This window comes from Poeciliopsis prolifica, unplaced genomic scaffold (assembly GCF_027474105.1).
Source record: "Poeciliopsis prolifica strain line A6 unplaced genomic scaffold, Auburn_PproV2 SCAFFOLD009, whole genome shotgun sequence".
In the NCBI taxonomy this organism is placed as follows: Eukaryota; Metazoa; Chordata; class Actinopteri; order Cyprinodontiformes; family Poeciliidae; genus Poeciliopsis; species Poeciliopsis prolifica.
The window spans coordinates 12,383,339-12,410,581 of NW_026562384.1; the positions used below are offsets into that span (position 1 = coordinate 12,383,339).

The 27,243-nt window shown below is 36.3% G+C and overlaps 1 protein-coding gene across 2 annotated transcripts in view; it reads left to right on the top strand.

Moving 5' to 3' along the window:
• klhl4 (kelch-like family member 4) overlaps positions 1 to 22,342 on the top strand; it is a 32,445-nt gene extending 10,103 nt beyond the window's left edge. For both annotated transcript variants that reach the window (XM_055034603.1, XM_055034602.1), the window contains exons 2-11: positions 6,137 to 6,304; positions 8,225 to 8,361; positions 9,097 to 9,293; positions 12,555 to 12,767; positions 14,420 to 14,606; positions 14,687 to 14,911; positions 17,343 to 17,505; positions 18,242 to 18,454; positions 18,827 to 18,998; positions 20,095 to 22,342. In XM_055034603.1, coding sequence (XP_054890578.1) covers positions 6,162 to 6,304; positions 8,225 to 8,361; positions 9,097 to 9,293; positions 12,555 to 12,767; positions 14,420 to 14,606; positions 14,687 to 14,911; positions 17,343 to 17,505; positions 18,242 to 18,454; positions 18,827 to 18,998; positions 20,095 to 20,154 — 1,710 coding nt within the window. In that variant the 5' untranslated portion in view covers positions 6,137 to 6,161 and the 3' untranslated portion in view covers positions 20,155 to 22,342. The remainder of the gene's footprint in view (positions 1 to 6,136; positions 6,305 to 8,224; positions 8,362 to 9,096; positions 9,294 to 12,554; positions 12,768 to 14,419; positions 14,607 to 14,686; positions 14,912 to 17,342; positions 17,506 to 18,241; positions 18,455 to 18,826; positions 18,999 to 20,094) is intronic.
• Positions 22,343 to 27,243: the final 4,901 nt, after the last annotated feature.

Genomic DNA, 27,243 nt, shown 5'->3' on the forward strand with positions numbered 1-27,243 from the left:
TATGCTCAAGAAAATTCAAGTCTAATTAGATGCTGTCTGTGAACATCAGTTTTCAAATTGTGTCTGGCCCACAAGATGATTTCCTATGTTCACCATTATTACAGTGCTCACCAGTCATGCAACATATGTTCTTCAATTGAAGCTTTAAGCTTTATAATGTTTGATGATCATTGCTATCCTGCTGAAAGGTGAACCTCCAGAACCTCCACTTCAGTCTTTTGTGGCCTCTAACAACTTTTCCCTCTAACGCTATCCTGTATTTATCTCCATCTAACTTTCTATCAAATCTGAGCAGCTTTTCTGTTCTCAGTGAAGAAAAGCTTTTCTGCAGCATGATGATACCACCACCATGGTTCACCAGTGGGAATGATGTGCTCAAGATAAACATAGATATAGATATAATAACAGGGGGACCTTGTTTCTTTCTATAAACAATGTCTTCTTGTCATTCTATAAAATTTCAGACAAAATATTTGGGTTGTGGATCTCTACAGTTCCTTCAGAATGATTTCATGCATCTTAGCTTCTTCTTTGAATAATGTGGACAGCCATGTCTTGGAGGTTTTTCCGATGTGCCATTTGCTTTCAGTTTAGGTGTTGAATTGATCAGTGCTCTTAGAGATGTTCAAAGTTTGGATGACTGTATGACCTAAGTCTGCTTCAAACAGCTCCACATTATTCCTGGTCTGCTTGTTGTGATCTTTGGTCTTGCTGGTGTTTATTGCTCACTAACTGGTACCTAAAAACCTCTAAAGACTTCACTGAACAGCTGGATTCAAATGGAGATTAGACTACAGACAAGCGGACTCTTTGAACATATTAGATGACTTCTGACGGCACTGGACTGGACTGGATATTATTTATGAGTATTAGATTAAAGGGCCCCCTACCACACTTATGAACATATTGTTTTTATTATTCTGTTTGTGGAATACATATGTTTAAAACGTTATTGTGTAATAGTTCTAAACTCCTTTAAGAAAAGATGTCAGACAATTATTAATGTCTCACACTGACAATGTCAGACATTATCAATGTCTGTCAAAGTAATTCCTTTCTTTGTCGTTAGCTATAACATTAGTTTATATAATTTTCTTCTTCCAAGGGAGCGTATCAGTCCATTTAAGCAACATCGTTAAATTCTGCTCGTAAACTGAAATGGAGTTCAAATCATTTCTGTGCTTTTTGTCCACCTTGTCCTTTTGTGTTCCTACCTATATACTTATACTTGTTATATCCTCATGACTCTCATCCAAATAACCTCTTTGCAATGTTTGACAGAGAATATATGACCAAAGTTAACCTGAGTGGAATAGAAACCCTGACCTCTTGCACATAAACAGTAACAGAGGCTTGACTCAGCGTGTTGTTAGTTTGAATGATATCTCAATTCCCACTCCACCGCCTTGGAAAAAGAAATACTATCACCTCTACCCCTGCCAACAATAGTAATTGAGGTGTTTGTCGAATTATCAAAATGCCACAAGATTCACATGTAATAGAATCCAGTGGACACAATAAGACACTATGAGTTGTAAATTTCACTTTATCTATTGTAATCTTAAATGACATCTACACAGGTGAATTTTTTTTAAATCTCAAATAAGATACAAGGACAGGACTTGGAAAACAAGGTTAAGCTAAAGATGAAGAGAAACATGAAAACAGTCTTTGACTTTCTGAAACAAAGCTTTAAAGTGTGGTGAATGAAAATACAATCACATTAATGCAGGACACATCCATCTGATATATTCTGTTCAAATATGGATGAGTCAATTTCTCCCCAATGTGAAACTAATTCTAAGAAAGTAATCTGTGGCTCTGTTTTCTATTAATTTATTAGTAGAGACCATGGCTTTATTTAAGCAGTGTCCCAAGGCACATTAGAAATTAAATCAGGAGGCTGGGATAAGGATGTAAAACACAACATGAAAGAATGGAATAAAAATGCAGCTACATCTTCAACAGAGATGAAAATATATTTTAAAAAAAATCATTTGGTTTGTAATGGTGATAATAATATACTTATTAGAAATTAGAGAATAGGCTAAATATGATTCAAACACATCTGTGGGCCCAACACATAAAAATGAAAATGCTGAATATAATAGCCTAACAAATATATTAATTCTTTTTATAAATTTTTGTGTCAGGCTGATGTAATAAATGATCATAAAATTATAACTTACAAAAAGCTAATAAACAATAGCCATTTTATCTAATTTCGGTTATTAATTAATAATCAAACCAAATCATGACATCAACAGTTTCCTTTGAACTCTAAAAGTTTCCTTTTTAAATTTTTGAGGAGACTGATGTAACTCTGAACAATAGTGCCTCTTGCTAAATTTCTTTGACAGAGAAAAATGTTTCAGCCTTTCAGTTCTCCTTTAATAGATCTGTAGAGACTCTGACATTCCCCGTGGATTGTTGAACACAGGGGATGTCAACGATCCATCGTTTTATTTTGCATTTCCTCATTAATGATGCTATTTTACATTGATCAAAAATATTGATTAATTTAGTCTTAATATTAGCATTCAAATAATAAAAAAAACTTCCAAAAATCTATTCATATTTGGTGTAATCTGGATGTACAACTTGAGCTATAACACTGCATATTAATATGTTGATGCACTAACTTTGACAGTCTAATGGTGATGACAGACTCATTCTCTGTGCAAGTTAACCTGCCAGCAGCAAAGAGCTTTTTGCTAGGATCTGCACATTTTTCATTTACAGAACGCCTCCAAACCCCCAGCGCACACATTCACAAGTCTTTCTTTCTTTGTGAAGACCCTCATTGACATAATGCATCCTCTAGCTGCAGACCCCTTGTGTAAAATGCATTGCAGTCTTTCTCTGAATTTGGTTGCTGCCGTTTGCAGTTTTGGTCAAGGCTAATGTTGAAGATCTGCAAGGTCATAGTCAGACAGAATGGCAGACAGAGCCAAGCGTCACACAAGCAATTTCAGAAATATCTGGAATTAGAACATCCAGAATTTTTATGAACGACATAGCTCTCGTCTTGCTCATTTTCAGATCACTGAAAGCATGTTGGAGCATGTTTGAAGGTTACTGCCCAAACATTTGGACAAGCTAATGAAATGTTGGGAGAATAAAATATTATCAGACTATGCTGAGGTTTAATTCTCTCGATATCCTTGCATGCACCATGTTTAGAAGAATAATGGCATTGCACATCGACCCAAAACCACCAAACATGCAGTGGGAACATGGTGGTGTGGCCTGTCAGTTGGCTCATGACTCTGGTGACCTTCATACGACTGATGGAAGGATGATTGAGAAATGCATGCAATACAAGAAGGGTATTTTAAGATAATACAGTGATCCCAAATGCAAATAACCAAAATTACTTCAATTCATTTGACATCTAAGAAAAGGAAGACAGGAGGACTCCAAACCTTCCAGGTTTGAAGACATTTTTTGTGGAAGATTTAGTCAAAATTACTCCTGAGCAGTACAAGTAACCAGTTCCTTCTTACAAGACACGTTTTGAGGATTTTATTACCGAACAACATTTTATGTTAAGTACTTATTCCCTGTGCCATACTACATAATTACCCATAACTTTATTGTTAGGATTTTTTAGTTTGATGTTCAGGGCACTGATCGACTTCTGGTGTAACTTTCAAGTTAGTAGGTCAATTAGAAATATATTTACTGAGAAAAACAATGTCTTTTGGTGTATGTAAGAATATACAGAGAGAACATTTTACACATCATGAGCTTCCGTCTGATCGTCTCCCCGATCAAGTTGCTATAGTCGGTGAGTTTGTCTCTCAACACAAAGCCCAATGGGAGAAGAATGATTGTCAAAGTACAGAGGTTGAAAGATTTCATAAAAGACACAGATTTGGCACATGATGCAAGAAGTTCTTTAGGAATTTTTGGATTCTCAACCCAGACGAAGCTGCTTAGTGGGCTTCCGGGAAAAATGGCTGTTATAATCCATTTTGAAAGATATACTTCCCATTTGGGCCTGCCAGGCAAGACTTTCCCTCTTGTAGAAAGATGATACTGCTTGAAAAAAAGACTGTGATTTTCAGCAACAGCAATCTGCTACAGCAGTCTTGGCAGTGCAAATGAACATATTATGTCCTTAAAGAAATCAAATCATAATCCACCAACGTGTTATTACTCCAGAGCTTTGGATTTGTTTGAATCTTGTGGTAGAATTAGCACATGTTGATTTTGCAAAACAGACTTGAAAGATGTTTCTCACCTTGAAAAAGTGTAAAATACTGCAAATTGTCATCCTCACTTGCATAGCCTGAGATAAGCAGTGTCATTTTAACATTTCTGCTGGAGTGACTAACATTATGGTGAGAAACCTCTAAAAGGTGTAAAGACCAAATGGAGGGTTTTCAGGTGACATTTGCTGTTTGCATAAAATCTGCTCAGAGATAATGTGCAATAATTTTAAAAAAGCTAAGTCTTCTATTTGGTTTAGTTTTTTAGACCAATGTATTTATTCTTTTGTGCTTATACACAGCCAGTTAACTTTTTTTATGGGCTCTCACATTTTTGGGGAATTGCTGAGTAATATGGTCACGTGCTTGAGCTGCACTGTCCCAAAAGCAGTTACTTTATTGCAAGGCTTTTTGGAGTTTTAGTGCCTTAATAAAATTGGTCTATACCTCTGATGAGCAGCCCACTACTAGGAGCACAATATACACCACGGCGCAAATTTACGGCTCCCCTGAACGTGGTACCAAAGCAATTAGTGTCGGAGAGATTGGTAGGCATGAAAAAGCCCTACAGCATGCCTCAGAGCCAATAGAAAAGCAATGGATCTGTTTTATGGCCCAATTGCTTATTCAGTCTTGTTTGGTGTTCCTTTGCGAGACTCTGGAGTCAGAGGGGAATACACAGACAGGGCAATAAATTACTTTTGGATTTAGCATAAAGTCACCCAATAAAGATTAGACTATAGGATACTGCAATGACTGCAGAACAACATTAACCATTCCCAGAGGAACCATATTATTGCTTTTGGTAAACAAAAAAAAACAATGTTGAATGTTTGGAGCCAAACTTTAAGACACAGTGTTAAACGGGACATCAATAGGAGCCCTAACCCACTCCATCTTTACTGCATTATAAATCTCTATGTGTGCCAATACATTATGCTGCCACGCATTACAGTTTGGATTTGCAGTTTATTTCTATTGACAAATCTGTAATTTAACTGGTCAAAGCAGCTTTCATATCAGTGTCTGAGAGACGATAAATATGGGCACAAAGTGTTGCTTCAACCAGCAAAAATGTACTATTTTCTTGCGCACTATCAGTCTTCACACAGCAAAAAGTCCATGAGATGATGGGAATTTCGTCTGGAGAGACAGCTCGGTTGTTTATGTGGCTTAACAAACAACCTGAAATGTCAATGAACACACTTTCTCTGTGAAGGACACCAGAGTGACGGGGCTGCATTATTTTCCATGAGTGTGAGGGATTACTTGGATGCCTGTAAAACAGCGTGTAATCTAGCAGCCTGTGGGGACTGGGGCACTCAGCCTCGCCACAATGTTGCAAGAGACAGACTGGTTGGCTTGTTAAGTCCCTGTTTTCTATGGAAGACACACGCACACAAACGTGGTGCAGATACACACGGGAACAACAAATAGGAGTTTACATTCTGTCGGGATCCTGGTGCAAAGATAGGGGAGCTTTCTTGTCTCATTGGACAACGCACTTAGCTATCTCCTCATGTACAGAGTTTATACATAAGAGTTTTAGTTTCAGCGCAGCACAGCACGGAAGATAGATTTGTGCTGCAGGGAAAAGGATTCAGGGGTGTTATGTGCCAAACTAAGCTTCTTTTTTGCTTATCTATATGTGTACAGCCACTGGCTTCTTGTTTATTCTCAGTCGGGATAAATAATTCATCTAATTAATTGCTCAGAATTAAAATTTCCAAACTCTTTTGTCTTTATTCTCATATGCCTCTCAAGGCTGATTATAATAGTTTGCTATTATATTTTATTTTATTTTATTTATGTAGTGCTTTTAAATGGCGTAATGTAATCTTTTTAGCTTTTCACTACATGTGATGTCAAATCATAATCTGGAAGTCTGGGGTAATGAATCTCTCCCATCTTGTTTTCCACAGGTTGGTTCTGAGCAATTTGTCCAGAATGAACACCAACTCCTCCGATGAATTTTTCCAGGCTACAAATCATGCAGAGCAGACGTTCCGTAAAATGGAGACCTACCTCCAGCACAAGCAGCTGTGTGACGTACTGCTGATAGCAGGGGATCACAAGATACCAGCTCATAGGTTGGTGTTTGTGCTTCTGCCTGCTTTGATTTCATTAATTAGTCCTGCATCTGCTATAGATTAGAGGTGAAGCTGCCACTCTCTGTGAGGTTCATTAAACTAGTGAGGGATGTGTTGAAAGCTTTGGCATGGGTCTTGGTTTGCAACTCATTCCAAAGAGTAATGGGATAATGTTTGAAATGCAATGCATATATAATGGTACAACAGCACTGATTAAAGATTTGGCCTATTTCTGATTTAGTGCTCTCACCAATACCATTTTTTTCCAATCCCAATTTCTCTTAAGAAACAAAATACTGCTAAAAACAATAATGTGTTTTTAGAGTATAGGTTGTTTTGTACCAAAGCTTATTTTAGTAACATAAAGTGACCAACACTGCAAAAGAATGAAATGATGATGGTGGGAAATAACAAGCACCCACAAAGGTCTTACTTTTTGATAGAGTAGCCTAAATGCACAGCCAAACAGCATTTGTCCTTATTCTGAATTTATTTTAAACCATTGACAGCCACTAAAATAGGTTCTTTCTTCAGTAACAACGGACATACTGACAAGTGTTGATTAGTACAACTTTAAGGAAAAGAAAAATATCCGAAATTTTGGTAAGTGGACAAGCTCACGATTAATCAATTCCTGTCACCTTCCGTCTTGGTGCATCCTTGAATAACAAACATGTTTCTACATTTATGCTGCTCTGATCTGAGTACACCCTCTGTCAATTCTTATTATGGCTGATGCAAAGAAAAGCTGCGCTCCACTGCACAGAGGTGTCAATATTTGTTCACTGGGTCCTAATAGCCTGGTAACAATTGTTGTAACTGAAGTGAACAGATCACATGATGTACTCTGAATAGCAAAGGGCTCTTTCTGATCAGAATAGTCTGTAGGTCAATTGGTATTTTGTTTCCGCATGCAAACAGAAAAAGATATTCTTGTATGCTAACTGTTTTCTGCTCATCTTTAATTGTGTTTAATGTGAAGATACAATTTACTAATCAAAACATTTCTGCCAGAGGTTATAGTTTTCTTATTATGCCATCCGATCTTTCTGACTACGATGGAAATAAGTAGAAATGAAAGTCCAACTATTGAAATGAGGACAATACTTCATACAAGTTATTTTTCACATTTCATCACCTTAGAACTACAAATTAATGTTAAATAGTGCATCATTTTCAAATTGAATTGTTCAATATTGTAAAATGTGTGCTACTGATTTGCACAGAGCACCCATAAGTAAATCATTTGGACAATCACATTTACTACAATTACATCTGCAAGTCTTTTGGGGTATGTCTCTGGTAGTAAAACACTTCACATCCAGTGATGAGGAGAATTAGCAAAAAGTGTTTTTAAGGTTTTACCACAGATTCTGGATTTAGGTCTGAAAGTTGACTTTCCTTCTTTTTGTCTATTTTAACATATTTCTATGCTTATCTAAGCTATGCAACTTTTGCTGTATGTCTCCTGGATGGCAACCCAAAACCTCAGTATCAAGTCTAACACTTCACAATTATGTTCGTTTTTATATTCATACTTTACATAAAATTCTAATTCAGTAGACTGAAGTTTAGGGTGTGAGGTGAAAGATATTACTGTGAGGCACCATGTAATGTAATCATTCACCGACTAAGTAGACTTATGTAGTTGAAGGGAATTTCTTAGTGACCTTGAAAGGCATAAAACCACTCAAGCAGCATCAGCACAGCAGGAAACATCGGACAGTAGCTACATAATATATGGTAATTACTTTAACAGAACATGATCAAATAAACTCTAAACATTTGCTTTTATATAAAGTGCAAAGCTATACTTAAAGAAACACAGTCTTTACATTTTACCACATCCACATCTCTCAGCAGACACAAAAACCTATGAAGAAAACCATACTAAATGCTCTTTCTCCCCCCTCATGGCAGGCTTGTCTTAAGTGCAGTTTCGGACTACTTTGCTGCTATGTTTACCAGCGATGTGAGAGAGGCAAAGCAAGAGGAAATAAAGATGGAAGGAGTGGATCCTGAGGCCCTCAGATCACTGGTACATTTTGCCTACACTGGTGAGTGCCTTTAAATGAATTCATTGGCTTTGGGATAATGTTATGAGACCTCTGTAATACTGCATGATTAAAATTGATCAATAAGATAATTCAACAATTAGTTTACAAAGTGAGAATAACTTCAGCATAAGATTTTTTAAATTATTATCTTTACAGACAAATGTGCTCAAACAAATCTTCTGTAAAGTGCAGGAAATGAACTTTCTTAACATCACTTTGCAAAGAAATAACTTAGCAAACAATGTCTACACAACCTGAAGTGGGTGTGTTTTGCTTTCAAGTATTTATTTACATAAAAATGTATAATCCTTTAGATTTTTCTCTGACTCCACAAATGAAGCAGCATATTTAAAGTGTTGCCTTTAAATACACAGATGTGCCTCCATATACATTAAGTGCAGGCAAAAACTTAGAAAAGCATGGCATCATTGTCTAAATTGTTTCAGACTGAATGTATGCAAACTCTTTAATTAAAACAGTAATAATAATTGAATTCCTTCTCTCAATTCTGGCCTTTAGGCAACTGTAAATGATTTTGGTCATCTTAATTTATCTTAGAAAATATTGCATCTCTTTAATTTATTGTGTCCAAATATTTGTTTCAACTGGACATTTACTGTGGTAAGGTTGCATACCCATTCCTTTAGTACAAACTGCTTTCACCAGTATTCGTATTTATCATAGAAATATTCTGCTACAAAATATGATGTTAATTTCCATGCCATGTCATTACAGGCGTCCTTGAGCTGAAAGAGGAGACCATTGAAAGCTTATTGGCGGCAGCATGCCTCCTCCAGCTTTCACAAGTCATCCAGGTCTGCTGCACCTTCCTCATGAAGCAGCTTCATCCGTCCAACTGCCTTGGAATAAGATCCTTTGCAGATGCCCAAGGCTGTGTCGATCTGCTGAACGTGGCTCACAACTACACCATGGTATGATGGTAAACAGAGCTCGATAGCAATTATGTGGTGAACTAAATTATTCATTTTGCAATACGGGTCTTTACTGCAGGGATGCATATGGTCAGGTACAACAATAAAAGCTATAAACCAGTGTTTAATGTGGTAAATAAACCAAACCAAAATTTTTTTCTAACATTTACTTTGAAGATTGCCACTTCAATTAAATGTTCTTTTTTATATAAACAAATATACTCTAAGAGATTTTTCAATGTATTTCTGAATTTTGTGGTTCTTATTTATTTTTTTCTTTCACATAAAAATTTATTCTGTGTACAACTTTAATGATGAAAATGGATTTGTTTATAGATGAGCTAATTTAAATATTTTCTCATTTTCTGTAACACTATCAAGCATTGGTACCTTGGTTATTTACATCTCATAATTTAAGCGCCTGTTATTTGGATGAGGAAATATAATAGAAACGGAATAATTTCACGCTTTAACTTTATGTAATTGAGTTGTATGCTGTCAGAGCTGCACCGCCATATGAGCCACTTCCATCTACTTCTGCAAGGAATATTTGCACTGGATTAAGATTCAGCCACATATCCGTTCTTTTCCAGCCATGCAGAAATGACAGAATGATGCAGGCGTTATCTCCTAAAGGACATCTGCTCGCTCAGTTTACATAGCCTCCATCTGAGTCCAGGAGGTTAATCTAATCATCAAACTGCACAAGAGGTCCAGCTTCCTGTTCAATGACTTCAGTAATGAGAAGGGAGAGCTGTGGACTTCCTGGTTACACCATCCGCTGCATTCTTAGTGGACTGAGTTGTGTTTTGATAAGCGCGGTTTCCCTGTTTGAGCAAAAACAGCCAAGCCTCTAACGTCCTTCCTTTATGAAACTGTTGAATATTTTATGATGGAAAACATGTAGATATACCATTAGACATTTTTAATCATTAGTCAGTATTTTAGTGCATAACACAAGCAGTCTATTTTTGCTTATCACTTCAGATTGAAATCATATTTTTAAGGCCTTGCAAAAGTATTAGTACCTCCTATTACATTCTGTCATGTTCAAACCCCAAACTTCAGTTTTCTTTCATTAAAACTTTGTGATTGACCAACAGAAAGTATAGATCTGAAGTGATCTATACTTTCTGCAACAGTACAGTACTTTTACAGTACTTTCTGTTGGTATGTAATGTGAATATTCAGTCCCCTAATGCCTTTCAATAAAATGCAATCAATTGACTTTAAAAGTAACCTAAGCAGAGCACATTTGTTTGGGTTTTATTGTCAATATAAATATAGCTGATCCATGTAGGACTCAGATGTCTTTTAGAAAAAATTAGTGAACAAACGTAATGAGGACCAAAGAATAGGTCTGGTGAAACACTGAAGAGAGGTTTATTCCAGGGTTATGTTATAAAACAATATTCCAGACAAAATATGCAGTGCAAAGACATGCTTTCCATGCTAAAATGAAAGGCCAAGCTACAAGAGTCTTAAAGCATTTTTCCACAAAAGAAAATTTTTCCAGGAACCATAGCTTTCTGGAGCTGTTATTACCGTGTTGCATTTTACTGCATTTGCCAGTGTTAAAATTAATGACCAAGTTAGAGATTTTTTTTTTCTGAAACAATTCCCTGGTAGGATTAGTATTTTTCCACAAAAATTCATTCATTTGGATGGATTGTTTTTGAGAAGATAGCTAAGACTTCCAAAATGGTATTTTTTTATATTTGTTTAAAATTGTCTGAAGCTCATGCTTCTTTTATGCTTTCTTAACTTTAACTTTAAAAACATCTGTTAACAGCTATCTATGCCAAAAAGACAGACTACATTCTTTTTTCAGAGTGAAAGTTTGGTACTTCAGAGCATTTAGAGACAAAGGCATACATAAAAACAACCGCACCCTGTGGATCATTTACAGATTTTTAAGAAACCATGTATTGTTGTTGCTAGAACTCAGTGTGTGTTTAGTGTTCCTTTGGAAACACACCCAGCCTCTATTTATTAAATACTTTCATAAATATGTTTAAGATTTTGTATCATTTGCCATTTTAATCACTGCTTTTATTTGCTCTATGAAAAAACACCTTGATATAATATACACATATTTGTAGTTGTAATATGACAAAATGTTAAAAGAAATTAAGATCCTATTACTTTTACAAGGTTCTGCAGTCTGAATGTTTTCCCTAAATAATTAAAGGAACTCCTTCGTGAAAACCACTCCCATTACACTCTTACTGTTTAGTAGAACGAGAACCATAAACTTTCTCCTTGCTGATCTTGTTTCCCAGGAAGATAACAAGAGAAGCAATTAAGGACACAGCATTTTAAATGACCACACAGCAAACTTGATTTAGCTTCCAGTTTTATATTCACCTGTGTTAAACATGCAAGCAGGAATAACTGATCTAAAGCAGCATCAAAGGCTTGGCTGAACTTTCTTCCTCAGCTTTACCACCACAGATCAATACATGCTCCTCATTTCATTAAGCCTCTCTGTGCAAAGCCTCTAAAACCTGCTCTCATGATTGGATCAAGTAACTGTAATTTGTTGCAAGTTGATGATCAATAGCGTGGTTGTTCTTTTTAATTTAAGGGCATTCACTCTAAAGTGAGCTCGAAGTTGCTGAAGCAACTTGGTAATTAATGTTCTGCTGGTTTGTTTGAAGAATAAACAAGGCGTGCTTGCAGCCAAACACTGTTCAGTATGTCTTTCAAGTGCTTGAATCTTGGATGTAGGATGGATCCACAGAGACAGGAAAGCTTTTTCTACAGTATATTGCCTCTAATGGAAATTCCCACAGACAAAGACCTTGAAGATGTAGCCATGCAGTGCTGTCATATAGGCTGGGCCTCTGGCCAATAGATGGAAGATTAATCTCAAGAAAGGAAAATAAAGTAAAAATCCTGGAATGCTTGGAACTCAATCCCCTTGTTGGGGAATGGCAGTCATTTGTATGTTTCTCATAAAAGGCTTTTAGAGGCTTTTAGCTATTAGTTTGATTTGTAACCTGTTATTTAAATTAAAAATATATATAAAATTGCATTCAGTGAAAGTATGATTATAGTTTATAGAAACTTGAGGAGAAATATTACTGTCTACCGTTCTTCATTTTTCTTCACCTCTCTGTCCTTGTTATACTTGATCGCCGTAGCCTTTAAAATGCCACTCTGACACACACTCACACAAGCACACACTCTGCAGCGAGCGTACTCTTCGGCTAATAACTGATGATTATCTGTCTCCTCTGTGTCTCCTCTCTGTTCCAGGAGCACTTCCTGGAGGTCATTCAGAACCAGGAGTTCCTGCTGCTTCCCACGGCTGAGATTGTTAAACTGCTCTCCAGCGATGACATCAACGTTCCAGATGAAGAAACAATTTTTCAGGCTTTGATGATGTGGGTGAGATTTGATGTCCAGCATCGACAGCAGGACCTCGGGGTGCTGCTCGCTTTCATCCGCCTTCCTCTTCTTCCTCCACAGGTGAGAGAACTGAGAAAGCCCATTATTAGGGGACAGTAAGTTTTTATGTTCCACTAGTTGACTTTGAAAGTTAGAACTGAAACTGTGTTTTTTTATGTAGCCCAGTGCATAGAGATCTTCATAGAATATTGATTTGGATTACAATTTTGATATAATTTTGTTTTGTACTTTTTAGAGCATATTGCATAAAAAGAAAATTAGTTTGTTTCTCACATATCGCCTTTATGTATTCATAAAGATGAAACTGCAGTAGCAGTTCATCTTTACTGCCACTGCCTATACTTACATTTTTAATTCAGCTATAGCACTCTTTCAATGTTATGGTAAAATTTTAATGTGAAGTAAATCCATCTACTATTGTGACACAAATGTATTGTGTGTATGATTTTCTACATATGATCATTTTTTATTACAATTGTAAAATTATTGTTAGAGATGTGGTCATTTTAATTTAATTTCAAACATGCTACAGTGTACCGATCCATGTCATGCCACTCTGTGACAACGGGGCATAAATCTGTTTTAAAGAAGTGTTTTAATACACGTAGCTTCAAACTTATTCCCTCTTTTGTCCTTATGGCAAGAAATGTAAAAATATCCCTCTCCTTGAATTATTTATACCTTTCTACAACCCATTATGCACACAATTTTTACTATTTTATTACTGAAAAATGGAAAGAGGTGGGGAAAAAAAAACACAAAAACAAAAAACACCCACAGCACTCGTGTTTGCAAATGCCCCCACCCCAAAAACACTGCAGCAGATGGTTTAATAAATAAAACAAAATGCTGAAAATATGATCTAATACACCAGATATTTCATGCACTTCTTTAGGAGAGGTGTTTCCTGCGAGGCAAGTAAACAGAAAATAAATAACTGTTATTGTCAGAGCTGGAAGTGTTGCTTTGAATGAATAATTCTATAGGATGGTGTGTTTTTAAACGTACTTGCTGGCATGGGAACATATCAGCATAAGTACACAATTTTAATTTACTGAAATAATACTAACACGTTTTAGTATCCCATTTACCATTTTTATCTTGTAGATTCTGGGTTAAATAGATTGGTGTGAGTGAGAATTTTTCTAATTGTACAAAAATTAATATATGGTGCAGGACAGACCTCCTAAAGTAGCTTGATAATTGTCTTGGTTACCTCATATAAATGTCCAAGTTGAAAGTAAATAGAAATAAAAAATGTGCATGATGGGCACAATAATGCTGGAAATAGAACAAAAATTGTCACTGATATGACAGTCACTGCAGGTGGCTCTTTGACTTATTTGATCATTTTTGGCATGTTCTGCCCAACAGAACAGGGATAAAATATAATGAGACATTCTCCAGATTTCCATCACTGTACAAAGATAAGACACAGATCATGAAAAGCTTACCTCAAGAAGTCTGAATTAAAAATGTTTTAGAAAAGGAACGTTTAACCTTAGTCTAGAAGACAGGCTGGCTACATCCTAAAAAAATATCTACAAGAGAGCATCAACAAAATCAAAACATCTGCCGACCTTTCTAAAACCCTATTAAGAACTATGTCAATTTCAAATAAAAAGAAAAATTCTTCATGAATTAATTTGTGAACTGATTTTACTTTGATAAAATGATATAATTATTATGCATATATTGTCCATGCAATCCAGCTCCTTGCAGATCTAGAAAACAACAAGATGTTCTCTGATGATCTGGAATGTCAAAAGCTTCTGATGGAGGCCATGAAATACCATCTGTTGCCCGAACGACGGCCCATGTTTCAGAGCCCAAGAACAAAACCCAGAAAGTCGACAGTGGGTGCACTTTATGCTGTGGGAGGAATGGACGCTACGAAAGGTTTATAACAATTCATGCACACTGTTTGCCAGTGCAGAATGACTGATCAATTACTAAAACTGTATTTGGTGCTTTTCTAGGCTCCACCACCATTGAGAAGTACGACTTGCGAACAAATACTTGGGTCCAGGTTGGAGTCATGAATGGACGGCGGCTACAGTTTGGTGTGGCTGTGATTGACAACAAGCTTTATGTTGTCGGAGGGAGAGATGGGCTGAAGACATCCAACATGGTGGAATGCTATAATCCTGTCAGTAAAGTTTGGTCAACTATGCCTCCAATGTCCACCCACCGTCATGGACTTGGTAAGTGTTGGCAGTGGAAAGGTTTGCGCTTGTTTGAATTAAAAGGAAACAGTACAGGCGAGTCTCGATAAAATATCTTATATAGGACTATATGGTCAATTACAATAGGAAATTGCAAGTAGACAAGTTGTTCTTTTTGGCAGGTCTATTATTGTTAGTAATCTAATTACATCTATCAGCTTATCTTAGTCTTTGTTGATGGTTTTAGCATCTCAGTTAAAGTTTTGCATCATTAATAACTGCTGGATGAAGTTCAGAAGGGTCAAAAATAGCATGCTGTAGAAAAAAAAATCTCACTATTCCCCCTGGACTTTTTATACTTTCCCCTACCCCTATCAAAGCTTTGCGAGCTGTACTGACCCTGCTCTGCCTTATCATTCCCTGCCCAACACATCTCATATCAGAAGCGTTTTGATTTGCAGTTGAAACAGGTCCTGCTCACAGAACAGGGAGATCTTGTCAAAGCATTCAGCTCACTCGCCCAGTGTGGTAGGAGGTATCAGCAAGCCCAGGAGAGCACACTGTACAGATTACCAGTGCTGTCTTTGATCTTTCCTGAAGCAAAATGTTTCTCACTGCTTTTGCTTATTTTGCGCATATGTTCAGCTTGAATATATTTAAACTTGGTGGCTGTGAGTACCCCTACATGCCCACTCCCCACTGTGCCCGCTGTGGGGAAAGACAAGAAAGAGTTGGTGTTTTTTTCCATTAGAAAGCTACCAGTTGTTAGGAAAAAGGACGTTTATTAAAAGCCACTGAGTCTCTCTGAATGAGTCTGCAGCCTAATGTTCCCTGGAAATAAAGAACTCTCACCAAAGGAAATAAGGGTTGTACAATAAAAAAATCTATTGTGTTCAAAAATCCCCCACATTGTTGCTGGTGGAAACCACTTTCCTCTTAGACTGGAATGAGAAATAACAATACTGTTTTATAGTCTTTCCTGTTTTTAAGAAATTTGATCTGCTATATGTCTCAACTTGCTTCAACATGAGAACTATGTCTCTGTGGAGTTCTTGTCAGTAACTCTTAGAAACGTATTTTTTTATGTGTGCTTTGTTATTGAAATGTTTGTCGACCTTTGAACCAAAGGCGAATGGTTGATTACACATTTGAATAGAAACATTCTTTGTTATATCGCAAGTAGCATAAAACCACAAAAGTCAAATAGCGTACATTAAACTATTAAAGTACGCACATAAATTATGTCACAATCTATCAAAGACCCACACAAGGATAAATTCTTCATCTCTACATTTAAAGAGAAGAAAGAAGATTAAATTTCTATATTTTCTCAGGGTTAATAGTTATTCAGTTAAATAAACAAAGAAGAATTACACTTTAACTGAAGGCTTATTTGGTTAAAATCTAATAAGGTCCAGTATTATAGAAATTAGGACTGCTATAGAGCAATTAATTTCTAATAAGCTTTTTATTCAAAACAGACTTTCCATTTCTTGAGGACATCAGCTTCATTCATACAAGGTGGAAAAAAACCTTCCCAGCAAAACAGATATAGATGTTGGTGAAACTACAAGGTGATAGAGAAAAAAATATTACAGTTTGAAAGGTCAGGGTAGCATCATTAGTAAAAATAAATTCAGCTTATTATAGTTAAACCCAAATAAAAACCTGTGGCAGATTTAGATTTAAAATCATTTTCATTCTATCAAGTATATTTCTAAAAGGAAATCTTTCTCATGATAAAGCATTATTTTAGATTAAGTTAAAAAAAAAGTTTTTTTCCCTGCATTTATTAAACAAGATATATGTTTAAAATTATTTTTACCATTTTCACCAATCAATGGGAAAATATTTTTTCTAACCATTACACTAAATCAGCCCATCTTTGAACTACTGACTGGCTTTTTCCATGTTTCCATTAATATGTTTAGGATTTTTCTAATGCAATTCATGTGTTACAGTGTGGAAAGCCTCCCAGTCATCAACATAATCTTGAGCTTTTTCCACAGTCACTATGGTTAGGTCACCGCCAGAAGACACATGATTAAAACACACAACAGACACATTTTGTTTGTGTTGCCGCCAGTCTTGGCCAACTCTCCCTTGAAAAAGATATTTTTTGATCTGACTGAGATATATCTGGTTAAAGAAATGTTACATACAAATTGAAGATGAATTTGTGGGGACCATTAATAATTTTGGTCTTAACTGGATTTTTGTGAGAGTTCCTTCGCAAAATCCAATTCAAATTTGGATTTTGTGATTTGGGAAATCACAAAATCCAGAAAGGCCGCTTGACCTTTGCATCTTTGCATCCAAAAATATATTAACAACTTTAGATTAAATCAATTTTGAAATATAGAAATAAAGTTCTTCAAACTAATGTTCCAATGGTATACTTATACATTCTCCTGATTCACACATTACCAGTGCTTTTCACTGAAACATGAATCTCTCTGGTTTCGATTAGGCATTGCGGTCCTCGAGGGTCCCATGTATGCAGTTGGAGGCCATGATGGCTGGAGCTACCTCAATACAGTGGAGCGTTGGGATCCGCAGGCCAGACAGTGGAACTATGTGGCCAGTATGTCGACTCCACGAAGCACCATGGGAGTCACAGCACTCAATGGAAAGTATGTTCAACCAACCTATTTTCACAAATGTTTTTCAGTTGCATGGTGCAAAACGTAGACCAAAAGTGATAAAGGTTTCCAGTAATTTATCTTGTTCTCAAAACCTGTGTGCGCTTTTCACATGCACTTAGCTTACAATGTTACTCTTTCCATGTGTATTGATGTGTTTGTTTATGTGCAAACTCTACAAAAGTAAGATAAAACTGAATCTTAACAACCAAGGACAAAATTACAAAAAGGTTAGTCAAGCTGGCATTAGTCCAATAAAAACAGATGGGCACTATACCTTTAACAGCAATATACTTGCTAATTTTGTTCCTGGTTTAAGTGTGAGATGCCACCAACTCACTGGAAGTGCTGTCCTGTGTTTGCAGACCAGCTCTGAACATAGTTCCAGTGTGTGCATCTGCTAAAGAAACAGGAAACCAGGCTCAGCTTAGCTTCATTCGCTATTCAGTGTCAAAGCTCTTTTAGCAGCTAGGTCAAAAATAGACAAGAAAACAGCTTCACTAACATCTATGATCTATTGATAGGCCTGTGAATAACAAACTTGTAATACAATGATGTAGTCTTTCCAGGGAAGAACATTCTCAAGAAAACAGCCTTGCTCTAAAAAAATCTTTCCTGTATTTCTGAACCTCTTTTTAGCTTTTTTTAAAAACTTGTACAAGTTAATTTTACTGCATTTTGCAGAATCATATGTCAGCATTATAATCTTTCCCCTTTTATTCCTCAGGCTGTTTGCAGTTGGTGGGCGAGATGGCAGCTCGTGCTTGAGGTCGATGGAGTGTTTTGATCCACACACCAACAAGTGGAGCATGTGTGCGCCGATGTCCAAGAGGAGAGGAGGTGTGGGCGTAGCCACGTACAACAACTTCCTGTATGCTGTGGGTGGACACGATGCCCCTGCTTCCAACCACTGTTCCAGACTCTCTGACTGTGTTGAGAGGTCAGTGAATGCTCCACAAACACAATGCTGTTGTTTTACCACTATTCCTATCTCATGAACAGAGTGGAAAGTGACTCCTGATCCCCACCCTGTTCCTGCATTTTCTTTACACATGGTTGTACTTTAATGACATGTTACTCAACAATGTGGAGATCAGGTTGCACATGTGGTTGAACTTCACGGAGTCTGGCACCCTCTGGTGGTGATGAGGGTTTACTACCCTTTTTAATTCTTTTTGTCTGCGTTGACTATATTTTACAGTCTTCTTAAGCATATGGCAGTCATGTATGTGGAGAAATGTTTCAGATATGTAAAACTTAAGTGCAGATGAGTCAGATCACTCAGTTGCTTAACAGCGTTTTCCAATTACAGATATGATCCAAAGACGGACACATGGACCACTGTGTCCTCGCTCAGCGTTCCTCGGGATGCAGTGGGAGTTTGCTTGTTGGGTGACAGGCTCTACGCAGTCGGTGGATATGACAGCCAGTCATATCTCAAAACTGTAGAGTCCTATGATGCACAAAACAATGAGTGGACTGAGGTAATCATAAGCTTTTATTATACATTATCTTAGTTAATGCTATACATTTTGACAACTGTATTATAATTTGATAAAATAGCGTGTGAAAACTTTAAATTGAGATTTTTTTAATTGAAATTGATTCTAGTTGAACGTTTTTGGTGATTTTCATTAATTAGGCTGATTTGCTCCTAATTTGTTCCCAAAATGATTTGTTATTTATGGTTACTTCAAGATTTTTATGTGTATATTTATTGCTTTTAAGTGTGAACTTTATAAAATTTTCATAAGTCAGTCTATTTCACTTCTCCTCAAACTCTGAAGTGGTTCTGAGGGACCATTAATAGATTCAAACTTTATACTGGAACTGTGTAGCTTTAATAAAGATGTCCTTTTATCAAAAATCAGCTGTATAAAATCCTGTATTTATCACGATGGCTACATGCAACGTCTGTGCAGCAGAGTTGTAAACGTATCCCTTGACCAACACATTTGAATATACAAAAAGGAAATACTACACATATTATTTAGATTGTACATAGCATGTCATAGCATTTATGGTGAATTTATTTTGTATTCTTCTATTTCAAATAGCTATACTTGCATACATATATGTAGTTACTTTATTTAAATGTGAATATGTGAAAAAGAAGTACTTCACACATTTTTTTGATTTTGATTAGTCACTATATAGTTTATCAGTTTCAAAGTGCATCAGCGTTGATATTTTTGAAAAATATTTGTGTGAAAATCTTGAATGAACAGTTACATTTTGAAAGTATTAGATTCTCTGACTCATATATATCTTAAATAAGCATGAAAGAAAACATCGCAAAAATTATATGTCATCTACTGAGACATTTAAATGACTCAGCTGGAATACTGTGTTCTGCAAGAATCATGCAAGCTTAAGGCTTTCGTTAAAATCCTTCAGCAACAGAAATCTGATGTAGATACTGGGCCGCATGAATATTTTATAGCTGATTTTTTTCCTTTTGACAATTTTTTCAGTCTTGGCAACCAAGCCTTCATCTGTGCATCAAATGAAGCGGGATGATTTTTTTTAGAAAGAGGCGCTTATGAAACGCTGCGTGTTAACCTCTCTGTCTCCCTGTAGGAGGTCCCTCTTAACATTGGAAGGGCAGGCGCCTGCGTGGTGGTGGTGAAACTACCGTGAGAATCTCGTCTCAACAGCAACACAGAGGGCCTAAATGACAGAGCGGCAAAGTGGAGTGGACAAACAAAGCAGCAGATTGAGGACACATCCTTTGAGGGATGAATTATCACATTTTCTTCTTTAACTTGGACATCCAGATCTTTCACTGGGAAATGCAGGCAAAGCCTTGCCCAAAAACCATTGTTTCTGTCATTAGTTGATTTGTCTGCCCAGTGGGTAGGACTGGAAAGACTGGAATGCACTGCACATTCCCCACATTCTCAAACGATTAAGAACTTGGCCAAAACATTGTGAATCAGCGCCAAGGATTTGCTGTACTGCGTTCTAAAATCTAACTTGAATGTCCTCAGAATTTTATGTAACATTTACACTCTAAATAAATTAATTCTGTTAGTTTACTATTACACAAAAGCATTTCCTATCAGTGCCATCTCAGACAGTATATTTTTTGGGGTTTATATGTCCCTTTATAGATTCTACAACAATTCTTATTCTTGTAAATATAAAACAGTGTTTTTTTGGGTTTTTTCTTTTTTAACAACGGTGGTCTGAAGTGATTGTTACTCTTTGGCAATGAAGACCACTGATTAAAACTGCAAGTGAAGAGTTTAAGATACAGGAACAAAACACACTTATTTGCACCAGTAGCAACAAAACACCAAAGTCATTCACTTCTTTTAGATGTCTTTTTGTGCATTAAATAAAGGTTTGCAAATCTGTGAATCAAAGAAAATATATCATATTGATATTCCATATTTCTGTACAGATTTCTGTTGATGTTCTGAAGCTGCATTTGTATTTGTAGAATCATACCCCAACCAATGATGTCTTTATTGATTGTTCATTTAGCTTCAGAGCATTTTTTTTACATTTGCAGTTGGATGTCTTGCTAGTAAAAATGTATATTGTTAGCGTGTTCATCACTACAAAAAACAAAACAAAACAAAAAAACATTCTAACTATATTATAATGGGTTTTCGGGGGCCAAATACTATTCTTTGCTTTTGTTATAATTTTGTACAGCATGCAAGCCAATAAAATAACTTCAGTTTTCTTTGCATGATTTAAATGTGTGGCCTCATAAAAGGCAGATTTTCATTTTTCTTCTTTGTCCTGGTCCTGATAAAAAAAAAAATCTGATCCCATAACTAAACAGACTTTGACTCCAACTTTGACATCTGCATTAATCTCAGTTTTGTTCTCACTGCAATACAGTCTTCTTAAATCAAACAAGCATGTTTGGAGATATTGCTTTGCTTTACTCATTCATTGGCAGAAAACTGCTTCTCCTTGGCCTTTTTTTTTCTTTTTTACTATTTACCTTCTAAATAGCCATTCCTTTCCAACTTCCCTCAGCTTATTTGGTGAGATTTTGATTGCGTTTGTTGACAAAATAGTGGATTATCTGTCCACACATGAAGGTTTTAGCCATAAATCTGCTTGGAGTCTCGGCAACAATACCTGACACATGTCAGAGCCAAAGCATTTCTGCATCCACCATTTCACAGATGCAAAGAAAAATATTCCCTTATATGCCTCTAATTCTTTTTGTTTACAGATTTCTATTCCGGAAAGATCCAATCAATTTTCTACATTGGTGCTTTTCAGTTACGTTTAAGTCCAAAATTATTCAAATTCAGAAACAAGTTTCAATTAAGAAGGAAATGTGACACCACACTCAAAATTTATAATAAAAACATGTAAAAAGCTTGAAATAAAATGATAAAATTTATGAAGGTGCTATATTTTCAATCTAATTAAAAAAATGGCTGTTCAAAATTGTGTAATGTGTATATAGAATTTCAGCATTATAGACAGAACCTTCTTATAAATACTGACCAGATCTTTGCATGTTTTCACTAGTCATCATGCCAATCTTTATCCTCCACCAAGTCCTTATCAGGTTCAGCCTGGGACTCTGAACTTACATTCAGTCAGAATCAACATGATGGTGAAATTCTAATATTAATTCAAACTTAAATCTGTCAGGGGAAAGAGTAATCAGGCTTAACTGTATGTATTCATTTTAATGTTTGAATAAAAGTGAAATCCTCAGAGTGATGAAAGATAGTCAAACTCATTTCCAGAAGTTTTAGCAAAACACCCAACACCATGAAACTACCTATATCCATGATATACTTTATATAAAAAACATATAGTCCTTCACATAAAACTGTTGTAAAATCTGTTTCTGTTTTCTCTGTTAAAAAGTATTTTGTTCTGTTAATTTCAGCTGAAAACAGTGACAACTGTCTTGAGAAACCTTAGACGTTAAATTAACAAAATTATGCATTCTAGACTGAGCATATAAAGCTTGTCAGTTTGAGTTGTTTTGAATTGCTAAAGTCATTTCTCTTGTGACGAGCTGTCCACTCTAAAGCTTTCCACAAAGTTATTATAAACGGACAAATGTCATCTACAGGTGAGGGAACTGTTATTGATAATACTGTCACAGATCCTCATTTTATATGATCCCTCAAAATATTCAGAGCAACTTTGGAGCATTACTTTGAACCAAAATGCATTAGTTCCAAGACTGAGTCCCCAAATGCACTGCTCTGGATGTTTAATCATTTCTCCTCTGTTTTTGACACAGATCTTCATCCACTTAGATATATATTTGTATCTATGCTGCATTACATATACTGTGAAAACAGATAGTAATATTAATAATCAGAAGGGAATAAAAGAGTCCAAATCCATGGTAAGGTAAAGATTTCTTCTAAATATTCATAATTAAAAGTTTGCTTTGCAGTAAAAAGTCCACAGCATAGAATCCAATACATTATTTTGATAAAGAATCATCAAGATTAAAAGGACACTAAGCAATGCAGTATTCTATGTTGCATTTATAATCTGTTGGGGGCTTTTTAGGTTAATTTGAAATTATTTAGAGTTCAGATGCTTCAATTACATCCCTACTATTAGCTATTTTTTGTAGATGAAGCAAGACAACTGATAATGTAAATTTCTTTTAGTAAATCTGCCTAGTTATTTAGTGTCACACGCTTTTCTAAAAAAACAAAAAAACAAAAACAAAACAAAGCAAAGAAGATCATTTCATGTTCTCAGAATCATCAAGCATAGTTACAGATAATTGATGTGACACTTTTTATGGTATAAAATAAAATAAAAAAATATTTCTTGCTAAACTTAAACTTTTAGCATCTTGTTTTTATAAGGTAAAAATTCTCAAGTGGAGAAAGCTTAGTCTTTCTTTTGGCATGGTTTTGTCCTTTCAGTTTCTCGTTCAGTGTTAAATAAATTCAGATGTTATTCATCCATGCACCCACCCATTTTCTGTACACATTAAAGAATGGAGAAACTTTGATTTTAATAGAGAACAATGTTCATTTAATACAACTTAATAATACTAATAGCTTTAGTCTGAAGGTTCACTGCAGACAAACTTCAAGGTCCTGCATTGTGATGTAATCATATCCTAATTTTTCAAGAGAGGGTGCTGTTGCACTGCAGAAGAAGCATTTACCTTCGCCTAAGGCAGATCAAAATCTCCAATGCCATTACTGCTCATAAAAAATGTCAAACAGCATTAAGAATGCCAAGGACAAATACTTGAGCTAATAACCCTGCATAATTATCAAGACACGATGATGAAATGTTGGGAAATTGGACGTTAAGGCATTCTATTCTGTTACTTTCAAAATGAGCATGTTGCTGAGTTTAAGGGAAGCGTGAAGCCTGAACAAGATGGATTCTGCTCAGAGCGATGATTTGTCAGGTTTTTAAAGGGATTTTGGCATCACAACATTTGAACAATGTCTCATTATTGTATGACAAAGCTTGACAGATTGTTGTATTTTTCTGGCTCTGCTGCTAGCCTCTTTGGGAATTTATTTTTCAACTGGAGGAGAAGCTTTCGCTTGTATTTTATCATTTTTGTGACAGTCAACAAAGATTGAAAGTGATGGGAGGAAGATACAACCCTTGAGTTGTAAATATTCTACTGTACATTCGTACATTGGTTCTGAAGACAAAATATATGGTTAAAGTCTAAAACGTTATTCTATGAGCATTACAATAGCACTGTGATAATAATGCTCAACAGGACAAAAAAATAACATATTTCAGGCAAATAATCTGGATTTTACCCCACATATTCCACAAGATAAATGAAAACGCTACGTTTATTTTTATTTTCTGATTTCTAGTTTTTTATGTTATGCTGTCAAAACACAGCCTCAGAATTCAAAACAGAGCAGCCACCACACTGCTCAATTAAGATGCCTGAAAAGTTTTTGGCAGGATTTGTATGGTTTATATGTCAAAACAGAACACTCTAAGAAAGAGTGAGAGTTTCAAATACAAAACAAGCATGCAAGAGCTTTTCACCACAGGAACTAAAGACAAGCGTCACAACAAACTGTCAACTGAGAGTAAGATTCTCTTGTCATGCCTGCTTAACTAAGCCTTTTAACATGGCACGTTTGACGCTTTGGAAAGGGGAGCGACGGCAGGCAAAAACGACGTGTCGTCTCTCCCTGGTTATGGCAAATTGATTTTACTGCTACAATTTTTGTCAAGCGGCTGACTTCAGCAACATATTTAGTATATCAAGCTTTTATTCAGCTCATTTCCCTGGTGAGCGGCGCGCGGGGAAAAAAAAGTCACCTGAGCTAGAAAGCAGGTTTGCATGAACAAACTTTGGCCTTCTGGTGACACTGAGAGCGATGAAGTATTTAGCTGAGCTTTTATGTGTCCAGCAGTGATACAAAGAATGACAGTTGCTTTTCCTGTTTGATCAAAGGCAGCAGACAAGTGCTGGAGAACGTTTCTCCCTCCATCCCTGCCTCTGAAACCCTGTCTCTGTCTAATCATAGTTGAATATATTGTCATCTCATTATCTTTGAAGAGGAGAAAGATCCCTCCCGTATGAGTGGGCACCGTGTCTCTTGCCCTCAGTCGGGCCCAAAAACTGGTGAAGCGCATTCTCGTCTCATTATGTTGAGTGAGAGATATCAGACACGTCCCATCTGCCCAACGCCCTCCACACACATGCTGCTGTACTGCAGCCATACAAGCTGGAACTGTTCAGCTGTAGCTCTGTAATGCAGCAAGGAAACCAATATTCAAGCCGGGTTTGGACACTGATGTTAACGACATTAATGCTTGGTTAAATATCTCTGCCACAATGAGCAGACCACAGACTTACTTTTGATTAGATTAGTTCAAGTTTGGCAAGGAACCATAAAATAACCCTTGATTACTCAAGTCACTCGTTGAAAAGTGAAATAATTTTACAACTTATCTGGCGATGCACCAATGTGAGATTTGTGGCTGATTTCTGATCTCCTGTTTTTATAAAAATTCAACAGGCAGATACCACTTGTAGTGAAATGACATCAGACTAATATAACGCTTTTCTTGAACCTCAAAAATACTTTACAGTGAAATTATTTATTCCAGTTCACGCACACATCCACACGCTGAAGGTGGTAAGAAACAGGATTGCAGCCTGAAGTGAGGCTGCCACACACCAGCAGCATCTGCCCTTCTGACCACGACCAGCAGGCAAGGTGGATGAAGTGTTTTGCCCAAGGACACAAAATAGAGACGGACAGAGACGGGGCTCCAACCGGCAGCCCACAGATCACAGGAGAAGCTATTAAACAAATATGACGTATCTTCGAGAACCATATCTACCTGTATAGCACAGAATATTGTTATTTTAGTCATCCTCCTGTAACTAGTCATTAATGATTTATTTTAAAAATGAAAGCAAGGTGATGAAGTGTAAAACAGGATTTTATTTATTTTTAAAACAAGGGCAAAGACATCTGGAGTCAGCATTTAAACTCTTTAGTATGTTACTGCATGTCAGCAACACTGTGCAAATTTATACACTTTGCTTAATTTTGAGATTTTCAAAAGACATTTTTAAATTAACCATTTTTCTTAACAGTCAGAACCTAAAAATTCAAAAGATTATCTGTTGAAGTTGCTTTCAGTCATTTTGACAAAATGTCTCTAAATTTATAATGTAGTTTATTGCTTACATTTTTAGCAATCAAAAAATATCCTCTGGAATATAAAAGAATTACATTTCTTAAAGTTTGCAACAAAAAATATATAACAGTTAGTATAATTACATTGCAGGTTTTAAACAAAAATAATTGTGTAAGATAGGCTCTTCAATTTGAAAGTACTAGTCCAACTATCCTGTAATGAATGTATGGAGCCCGATGCCAAAAGCCAGCAATAACTTGTGACACAAAAGCCAAATTGGTCCCAGATTCTCTCGACTGGTTCTAACAGATGTCATGGGCTGGTTGCCAAAACATCTTATTGTGGACACACTACAGCGAAACCACAACACTGATCTACATGATGGATGTCAGATCAAAATGAATCCAGCCATGGTTTTACCAGCTTTGAATTCATGCATGGGGGAGCCTGTCAGGGGCAAGAGATGATGTGGACCCCCTCTCACACTGTTTGTCAAGATTTTTCATCCCTACCCCCCTCACTCCTCGTTTGAAGCTAGTCATCTGCTGTCGAGCAGCTTGCTGCCAATTCACCAGAGAATCTAGATTCAACATTTGCAGACTTTTCTTAGGAATGGATGCAATTAAACTGCTCTGAGGTTAGAAAGCCTCCGTTTGCATACACCTTGCAAACCATCATTCTGATAGGCCACAACTTTTCTGGAGTACATGCTTAAATTTCGCATCGACACTTGTTTATGTATATAATTCAGACAGCAAATTGGTGACCATCAGAATCATATTTCTCTTCACAAACATGCCACTTCAAGAGGCTTCGACAAAAGAAGAAACAAACAAAAGTTGAACTTCAAGTGATGTTTCAAGATCAATTGGAATAATGATCTTGAAACATCAGTAAATCTCATGCATTCAACCAGCTCATTCCTAAAGAAAGATGTTTTTATTGTCTCCTGAAACAGAGATAACAACACAGCTATCCAACTCACTTTATGTCTTCACAGCATTCCCGAATTCACAAAATTATGTCCACTTCAGAGAGAATGACTCAGTGGGGGTGGAGGAAAAACTCACTATCTACATTTTAACTGCTTCATTTTCAGACACATTCATATAATGTCCAAAG